Here is a 10,690-nt window from a genome sequence, read left to right as displayed (position 1 = left end):
TATACCTAATTTTAGGCTTTACTGAAACCAGTAAGTCATCTACTTACCGCAATATAAAACTGTCTAGCTTTATTCTGTTGGTACAGAGTACAGAGTTTCAATTTCTTTAAAACGCTACTTTAAAAATACGTGCTCCAGCCAAAAATATGTTGTCCTTATCATACCATCTTGAATTTACGTATTTCTGTTTGAATTTCGGTAAATTACACACTAGTATTTTTAACATCTCCGCTCTAATTTATGAAAAACTTAGTTTTATGTGTCCCTCCTACTCTCCAACTCATACGTACTCTCCAATACAACGCGAAATGTATTTACTTACTACTTAGTTGTTAAGTCAGTCTTGTGGTAATTCTTATACTGAATGGTATAGTATCGTTCTATCGTCCAAATATTGAATTAGTATCGTTCGTCTCTCTTATTTTCTCTTTTACTCCGCCCTTCCCTCTGAAATCTCCAAGTTCACCAGAGTGATTTTTACTCGAAGTTAAAATAGTAACTACTTTTACTTATTCTGACAACAGTTAGATGTTTCTTTTCATTCTTTTTCGCGTCATTGTATATGTATAAAGCTATATGAATATTAGTATTGACAAATGGTGCTAATACGCTTAAAATCTCAGTAGCTAATAAACCCTTTAATGATTCTACATATTGGAACACTATATTTTCTTAGGACTTGATTTTACTGTTATTGTTATATCATTTTTGGTATTAAATAAGTCAATTTACTTTAAATATTTGTTTCGGCAGTTCACCATCAAGTACGAAGGTTTCTATTGAACAATCTTAAAAATAAATCATGGTATTTGATGTTTTTTTTTTATTTTTAAATATTCGTTTTAAGTATCGTATTTTCCAACATTTTATATCTGCTATAAAATGATTGTTCAAATTGGTTTAATTATTTTAAAAAATCCCCAAATAGCGCACCGCCCATGGCCATGAAGACGGCAGTTAGTTTGTTCCGAGCAAGCGGCCGCGATACTATCCTACTATCCCCTCCTAAAGCCAGTCCCAGAATGGCGTGGTTTGTGTTTCGTTTGCCCAGCCTGTAATTCGAAATTTAGCCCAGCGTTGGGAGTCCTACACGAAAATTTTCACGCCCAATCTGTTAAACATTTAATTAATAAAGTTATCAACAAGAAATTAATAAAAATTAAGCCGAAAATTAGTGAAAAGTGACAAAAGAGGATCGATTGACGTAGCCTGTCGGCCCGTTTCACACTGCAACACATCGGTTGAACAATGCAACTGATATTTTTCAAATTAGTGGTGAATAATGACATCTGAAGTGCAAGAAGTGCGTGTAGAATACGTTGAAAATTCGGCACAGGTAAGTTTTTGCACTATTTTCCATGCACCCACTTAGAAACTTAGCTGAAAGTCACAGGGGCGGTCGCAAACCAACGGCTCTGTGGGAGTTGCTTTGTCCCTGTTAGATTGGAGGTTGAACCGTGCCTAGAGGTCGGGGATCGTGATTATCCTTGGCACTCTTGATATTAAATTAGAAGATGGGTGTGCTTTTTTGGAGCCCGATGTCCAATAATAGTCATTAAATCATTAACGACCTACCACAAAACCTTCACTTTACTTCTAGCTCAACTAGGTGTAAACAGGTGTAAACTCTTTGTGCTACCTACTTTTAAAACACAACACCTACCCATAGTGATTGTGAATACATTTTATAACTTGTTTACATTTGTACCAAGCAATAAGAAATTTCTCATATCCTATAAATTCTGACAACGTTTTCTCTTAATAAAGTGGTTGACCACAGGCGTGTGCGAGGTTTGCTGGAGGGTTGAGGTGCCCATAAAAATAAATATGATTGTAATGATACATAAACATCTTTCAAACCTATTTTACACCTTTTACAACTATGTGTGCATAACTTAGGTGCTATAACTAAAACGATTGTTTAGAAACTACCTTGAAAAGAAAAACAAAACTAAATAAGTTCATTTTAGGACTGAAATTTTAACAAAAACCCTATCCTATACAATTTTTCTTAGTGCCAATCCACATGTGGCTAGCATATAAAACTGATTATTTCTTCTAAAATTTCTATAACATGTCGTTTTTGACAGTTAGGTAAATTAAAATCCAGTAAAAAATAGGTATTAAAGAATATCCTGCTGTATATCTACATGCAAAAAATTATAATCAATTAGAATAGGCTGTGAAACTTGTTTTCAATGAGTATTTTAGCCACGTCTGAGTTATTTACTTTGATATTTTTATTTTAAACAAAATTTATAAACGTAAAATAGCAAGAAAAAAGACAAAATTAATTTATTCAACCTCATGTTAAACATTTGAATGACTACTTGCAAAATGTCATAACTATAGGTATTTACAAAAAAGCAAAAAAAATTGCTGGATTTAATAGACTTAACAGAAATTAAACCTTTGTTATGTTATATTTTTATTAAATTGGACAGAAAGACGGTTTTAGATTTAATTTCAATGCAGGGCATCTGTCATCCCCTTAGACCTATTTCAACCTTATTAGGTATCATCAGAGGCTCATATGCAGAGGCTCTAGTTTCTTTCTAGAGGCGCTCTTTAGTTTCGCTAAGTGGGAAATCTTAAGATTTCTAATGTTGTTTTTATTAAATTAAGTATTTACTTAGTAAAATTTTGCAAAAAAATATTTTATTATATTTTATAAAGTACAAGTTTACTATATTTGGTCTATAGTATTTATTATATATATATGTATATGATACTGACTATTCTTACTTTATCCAAAGCTGCTCTAAATATTTCTATTGAGCTACATACATTGAAAGCACTCCCCCAAATTTCTCAGCCAGTCTTTTTCCAATATTTCTTCCTTATATATTTCTTATATTATTATAAATTATTGATTTTTTTTGGTCCATGATATCCTTAACATGGATCTATCACATTTCAAATTATTACTCCTATTTTTGTTCTTTTTTAAGCGTGCTTTTTTATTAATTTTGCAATCCATAAAGGAATATTGAGAACACCTAGGTATCTAAGTTGTTGATCCACTTGTTTTCGCTCCCAGTGTTAAAATCTTCTTTTTGTATAAATCTTTAATAATTTAATGTAATTTTCAATTATTTTGCTAGTTGTTTTTTGTAATTAAAAGTACTATATTTCTATAAGTATATACATTCTGGGTCTTTTTAATGTTAATTCAAGTCCATAATTTTTGCAAATATTACTACCATTGACTATTATAATCTTTGGGAGTTTTTCTACTTGAAGTTAGGAAGTTACAAGAATGACCATAACGTTCTCCAATCTTATCTTTTTCAAACATCGCTTAGGTATACATGTTAAAAAGCAATGATGGCAGAATACATCCCAGTCTCATTGCTCTTTGTATATGCAACTTGTTACTAATTTCTCCTGCTTTGTTTATATAACCCTCTTGGTTCCAATCTAGTTTTTACATGAAAATGAATATCCTGGTATAATATAATCAATATTTTGGGACTGTAGTGTCTCTTTTTGGACCTTGTAGATTGATTAATTGAATGAATGAATACCTGGATTCATACCTATACATCTATATATTAATCTGTTTAACAAAAACAAGGCATCTTTATCCACAGTCCTCTTGTAAAGCTAACTTGACTACTGTTATACTCCAATTTTTTATAGATTCTTTCCTGAGTTCTTTTAAGGAACACTTTAACATTATGACTTTTATTGACATGGTTCTATAGTTGTTATAGGTCCTAGAAGATTCAGTGTTTTAAGAAGTGTGCAAAAGGTTGGAGCCATTGCAGGGAAAGGGAAGCAGCCATTGATTTGGTATTTCTGAGGTATTTCTACGTACACAGCATTGAATAAGTCTAAAAGTCTTTTAATTTATCTTGTAGTTTTAGGGTGTATCTTAGTTCTCCTAGAAGTACAGATAAATTTAAAAAGTTCAACCCCGTCCCCTTCGAAAACAATTCCTTGTTACAATACTATAATATATTCATGTCTTAAGTTTCTCCTATATATCCATTTTTTGAATTGGAGTCATTGGATGTACCTATGGTCTTTCTTTTGTCAGTATGTGTTATTTTATCTTTTGTGTTTTTTGAGGCGATCATATTTTCTTTAGTGTTCATCAATTTCTTTACATTGCCCTATTAGTCACCCTTTTCGTTTTTTTATTTCTTTCATAATTCATTTCTGTATTCCCTATATTTTTCATATTTTGTGTTTAGCTGTTATTATTTTTTCCTCTATTGTTGTTAAATTTTTCTTATAATTTTCCACTTAGTATCTACAAGATAATATGTTTGAAGTATGTGGATTTTGACATCCATTAGATTTTTGCCAATACTCAGTTCAGAGCTCCTTCCTCCTTCTCCTTGCAAGTTTAGATCAGCTACAACCAGTAGACATTACTAAAATTTAAATAAGATTCTAAAAAGACGCAGTTAACATTCATGTGAAAGGTAAATTACATTTACCTTTCACATGAATGTTGTGTTAATAAATAACTTTCTTGTTGATAATTCGTACTTACATTCTAAAACATCTAATAACCCTACACTGCGCAATTTTTTTTATTTTTGTAAAACTTTGAAAAATGAAAATAAATATGAGCTGATTGACTGAAAAATATTTAAAAAAAAAATTGTATATATATACGTATATATACGTATATATATTTGTATTTGTATATATATTTGTATTTTTATAGGTTTTTATTTTTTTTATATTTGACAAAAACAATAAGTGATTCATAAATGCATAATGGCGTGTATAATACCCATTATGTAACCTATATATTAATGGTCTGGAAACAAGTGTGGTTTATTATGTAGGAAATATTTTAAAACGATTTTTGTCCTTATTGAAACACAAAGCCGTTGAGCACTTTTCACATAGTGCAAATGTTTGTGAACTGTGTAGGTAACTTATACCTTAATCTTGTAGAATTCCATTTAGGAAAATGGCCTTCATTGTCAAGTCGAACATCTCTGGGTAGAAGCGGCATAACATTACCCCTCTTTTTCTTAGATTCAATTTCCTTTTGAACCTACGAAAGTGTTCCTCGTTTGGATCGTTCCGTTCTGCTTCCTATAGGTACTACAGAGTGTTCTTGCCAACTGGATTGATTATGCAGATATCTAGTAAATGGTAAAACAAGCTCATGTACCATTTTTTGGTCCTCATTCTAATCCTATAATGGCCTATGATACTATCCAGTAAATCTACACTACCCATGTGACGATTATATTCTTTCACGATTGCCGGACATTTAATTTTTATTTTCTCCTTTTGTTTTCTATCGAAACGTGATATTTCGTCTTCAGGACTAATCCTTACAAATGATGATAAGAACATAACATTTTTGTTGTCTTTCCATAAGACATTTGGTATATCTACACCACTACAGTTAGTAACATATTCTACAGATGTTCCTCGAACAAACTCCTTGGTTTCATCATTAGGTAATTTGCACATTGGAATTCTATTTTTTCAAACAGTTCCCAACGAATGAATTCCCATGTTGGCTTAAACCGACACAACTTAGACTGAGGTGTAGTAGTTATCGAACTAAATTTTGTGGAAACAGTTTCTGGGTACTTTCCTTGTCAAACGCATGACAATGTTGCCGCTTGCACCTAAATAAATCATGTTCACAGTTTAGTCAATGTGATGGGTCATTTTAAGTTACAGTGTAGATTTGAAACTGATAGCAATAACCAGAAACACCACTTAAAATAAATAACTTATAACCCCAATAACCCCAATTGTGGAGTTTTAACGGCAAGTACTTATTGTGACGTTTAACGGCATGTGATGTCGAGTTTTGGTTGCACATATTTGTTCATCAATACTAAGAGATTCTTCCATAGGCAAAGATAAGAATTTTTTAGATAAGGAATCAATGACAGTCAGTCGCATTAGTAGCAGAGTTGTCATTGAAATGTAAAAACGATCGAATTTTTTCAACATGCTTTTGACTCATACAATTTTTAACTCTGTCAATGCATACTTCTACACTCCAGTATGTTCTGATGTTTGTTATGTTTATTACCGACGTCAATATGCATATTCCTAAATATTTATTTAAATCGTTGGACGAAAATTTGTTTCTGGTTTTTTCAACTTTTGGACCATGTAAGTACCAATGTTAAACTGAGAAGTCAATGGAATACCTAAGTCTGACCTCACAATGGGCGGAGTTTTTAAAAACCTTTCCGAACATTCTAATTTATGTGTATTTAACCCATAAGAAGTTGGAAATATTGGTTTTTTAATTGTTTGAAGAATAAATAATTATGAACATTCATTCTGTGCGATTGGTATTATTTGTTGTTCGTGAATTTGTGAGGTAAGAATATCAAAAGTATTAAGATATTTACTATGAACGTTCATATTTCAAAAGTTAAGTAAGTCATGTCAAAATAAATAATAAATCATTGAATTTATTTACATAGTTAAAAAATAAACAAATAAATGTTTTATATTCTTTTTTCGTTGCCAGTGATTTTATAGAATAGAATAGAAATATGCTTTATTGTCACTGAAAATTGTGCAATTTTATGGACAAAGCTTACAAAAGTCAAAAAAATAATAATAACAATAACAATTAAAATTTACTAAAATTACATAGATTATGTCGATTTATGTAACCACAGTTTTGAGATTTATGTGATCACATTATTGACATGTATCATATGATATCACAGAATAAAACAATAAAATATACAATCCATTGCAAAATGTCACTAAATTGCAAATTGCATAATAAAACCTTACGAACTAGTTTACCAATAAATTTAAGCTGCTACATGTGATACCCAAATATATATAAAAATACTTTGTTGCTTGTACCAAATCCTGTTTAATACTAAAGATACTCGTTTTCTCGTAGTTTAAGTTGTAATATAACATTCTGTGGAAACCTTTCTATCAAATTGCCATAATGAGTGTTTAAAAAAATGTTTTTGAATGTTGTAATAGTTTTTGACTTTATTTTTTAGATCTAGGCATATAATGGCTAGTAAACATGTGTTGAAACTATGAGAAAACGAATATATTTAGTCTTTTAGGGGATAAAATCACTAGCACTTAAAAAAGATTAAAACATTAATGTAAGTATTTTTAACTTCGCAAATAAATTCAATGATGTATTGATTAATTTTGAAATAACCCCGATAAAAACAACAGTAAAATACCTTGAAATACAGTAACAAATAATTAAACCATAACATAACCTTAAAATTTGAACATTCATAGTAATCTTAATCCTTTGATATTCTTACCTCACAAATTTACGAACAACAAATAATACCAATCGCACAGAATTAATGTTCATAACCAAAAGTCCTTATTATTCTTCAAACAATTAAAAAAACAATATTTCCAACTTATCGGACAATACACATAAATTAGAAATGTTTGGAAAGGTTTTTAAAAGCCCTGCCCAATGTGACGTCAGAGCTTAGGTAATCTAGCTAAGATAGGTATATTTCTGTGTCGATTTTCCATATTCATCCGAAAAGTTTACTGGTATAACACAGTGTACAAAACATAACTTTTGGATAATCATAACTGTCTTTACATCCATAGTGGATAAATAACATTCTCCTAATATTGCACTGTTATCCTTTGTTACGCAACTTCCTATTTACATGGATTTTGGCTAGTCTAAAAAATAGTTTCGGGTTAGCAGTACTTAATTTAATAGTAATATTTTTACACTGTATTGTGGATTTTCTAGTTTTGTAATAAATAAAGTTTTATAAAAACGAATTCATTGCCAGATTTAAGTTCAACAAATAAAAAAATAAACAATCTAAAAATATATGGATTAACTTTATATACCTGTGAAAACCCTTCAACATGGTCATTACTTCACAATACCCTCCTCTTTCTAAGAAAGATATAAAGATTGAAGTAAAGTATCTTTTATTGCCTTTTTACTATAGAGTTTTGAAAATGGCCATAAACTGCATTCCTCTTGTGATCTTACTCTTCAGTAATCCATTACTTTAATATTAAAGTTTAATCTATAAATCTTCGCACTTATTGGCATATTAAGTTTATTTCTCACATATTTATATTATTCATTACTCAGAACTATAGAATTATTGATAATCTCTAACAGTTTACATCTAATTTCACTTGATTGTGCTCTATATATTTCATTCCATAGTTGACTTCTCATTAATTACGATAAATAGATTATCATATTGCAAAGGCTGCATATTCCTTAATTCACTCACAATCAGTACATGTTCATAATAGTTTGTGAATAGTTCCATTATCTTTAGGACTCTTTTTAATTTGTATAATGATTGTCACAGCTTAAATTATGTTCTGAGACAGTGTATTATCTGAATTAATTTTGTGTGAATCAGTGGCGCACCTAAAATTTTTTTCGTTGTGGGGGTTGGTTTGGTTGTGCACCGAAATTTTTTTATTCTACCTCCATTTTGAATCCTTAAAATTTGGGTTTTAGTTTAATTTAAAGTACCTACTAAAGATAGCAGTGCCAAAAATTCAGGTATCTATTATCCTGCCTACCGACTAAAACCACCCTTTCCTACTTTTGCGCAGTTGACTAACGCACGTATCGTACTCCAAAAGTGGGATGATCGCTGTAGAGCTGACGACATTTTGAAACACTTCCTTCTCTTATCTAGATCTTATCTCTGTCGTTGAACACTATTCTAAAACACTAAATTGTGAGCACTATTCCATCTCTCCTTACTTCCCGCCATCTTCACGATCATCTCTCTCACAGTCACAGAGTTCATACCTATTGTTCTATACATTCTGTTTTTCTCCACTGTACGTCTATTCCACTCCAGCATTGTATGAGTAACATTGACGGAATATTCGCAGTATAGGCATTTATCTGTATCTGTTTTTCTGAACCTATGAAGATACGCCCTAAAACAGATAATCTACCCAGTTCCTTAGGCTCGGGATCAGCATCTTGGTCCACTGGGCAACATCTTCCGTGTTGTTCCACTATTGCTTTTTTCAACAAATTGTCCCAAAGCTATTGTTGTTGAGCTTATAGTTGTTACACCTAAATTTCCTTTATTAGATGAGTATATTAATTTGTAATTTCGTCTTTTTTGTGTTACTGATCTTTTAAAGCATTCTAATTTTGTGACGTACAATTGCAAATTACCGGATTCTCAATATCGTGTCTCATATGAGTTAGCGTAATTTGCGTCATAAGTTTTATTATATATTATTTTATTCACAGGAGATTTCACTTGCTTACTTCCTATTTATTTATCCGGCTTTATTTTCACTGCGTTTTCATCACTCAATTGTTATATAGCACCTTTTGAAATCATTTAAGCATCCAAATTGATTATTATATTGTCTTTAATTTAAGAAACCTTAATCTTTTGATTTAGTTGCTTGTGTAATTCCCATTCTCAGAATCATTCTTGAAGGGCTAACACAAACTTTGATTAATTGTCACTGTCGGAACCAACGATGCGACGGTTAACCGATTAGAGGGGTAACAAAAATACCTTAGAGAAAAACTCTAAACTATAAATAACCATCAGTTGATTCTAACTTACATATTGTAGTATTGATGATTCATGTTGGGTCAAATGAGCCCCTAAAAATGTCCCATAGGCTCTATTCTCCATTGCTTCCCGTAGTTTGGTTTATCGGTACGTACATTATCACAGGCCTTCGTCAAATCTATGAAAAGTAAACTGAGGCTACTACTACTACTACTACTTTTGTTTATTGAGTTTATAGTCAATAATTGATTTTTGTTGTTCTTGTTTGTGCCCTTGTAAATAGTGTGGAATTCTTTATGTTTATAGAAGTCGTTTATTTACATTCTGAGTTTATATTTTTTACATGTCCGGTCTCTCTCCTGTATCTTTGACTATGTTTTCGCCGTGTTTTCTTACCACTTTATCCTTATTCTTTTTACCAATCCAGCAATTAAAATCACCTTATTTCTCGGTCACCGTATTTTTTCTCGGTTATTTCCTGTTTCGTCGATCACTATTCTCACTTCATCAAAAAAGTCTCTTGTTGTTTTGTTTACAAATATGCATGTTTACATATTTTTTGTAATGTTTAGGCCACCACTTTTTGAATTCAAAAATATTCGATGTTTCCACCATTTTAATAAGAAACTTTTTGTGTCATGTAGAATTTACTATTACTTCTGTATATTCTTTTGGGTGGTAAATACGGTCAATGTTTTTATGACTCTTTTTATTGCTGCTAAGTTTCTATCGTTCGGCAAAAAGGAATGGTCACCTTGTGGAAAGTACCGATTTATGGTTTTAAAACTTCCAGTATCTACTAACGAAAGTAGAAATCTCAGTAAAGTATGATTCCGGTTTTGACCGGCACAGCTGTCAGAAAATAAGTGAAGATGTTTCACATCAGTAGGCACTCCAGACTTGATATAATCCATAATAAATTAAGCAACTTCATTGGGACCCTTTCTGGCTTGACCCTCGTGGTAGGTGTAAAACATCCCTTGTTTTTTTTGCATATTGTGAATTCCAAAGACATTGTAGGTTAGTTGACGTAAGTAAAAAGTCTCCTGTTCAGGAATAAGTGGAAGTTGAAGATTTTGCATATAATCAAACGTCAGGCCACATACAGTGGCATCTGTCTTGCACATTTCTGCAATTTCTGCCATTTTATTGTAGAACTTCTTTGCACGTCTTTTATGTACAGATAATTCCGCAACGAC

General features: G+C 31.3%; 1 protein-coding gene across 3 annotated transcripts in view; it reads left to right on the top strand.

Moving 5' to 3' along the window:
* The first annotated feature begins 987 nt into the window (after positions 1 to 987).
* LOC140445488 (uncharacterized) overlaps positions 988 to 10,690 on the top strand; it is a 54,203-nt gene continuing 44,500 nt past the window's right edge. Inside the window, exon 1 of one of the 3 annotated variants that reach the window (XM_072537535.1) lies at positions 988 to 1,336. In XM_072537535.1, coding sequence (XP_072393636.1) covers positions 1,283 to 1,336 — 54 coding nt within the window. In that variant the 5' untranslated portion in view covers positions 988 to 1,282. Of the gene's footprint in view, positions 1,337 to 5,968; positions 6,109 to 10,690 lie in introns of those variants that run through there. The other 2 variants (XM_072537536.1, XM_072537538.1) reach the window with 2 other exon arrangements.

This window comes from Diabrotica undecimpunctata, chromosome 7, assembly GCF_040954645.1.
Source record: "Diabrotica undecimpunctata isolate CICGRU chromosome 7, icDiaUnde3, whole genome shotgun sequence".
Lineage (NCBI taxonomy): Eukaryota > Metazoa > Arthropoda > Insecta > Coleoptera > Chrysomelidae > Diabrotica > Diabrotica undecimpunctata.
This window is presented reverse-complemented; position numbering and strand designations above follow the sequence as displayed.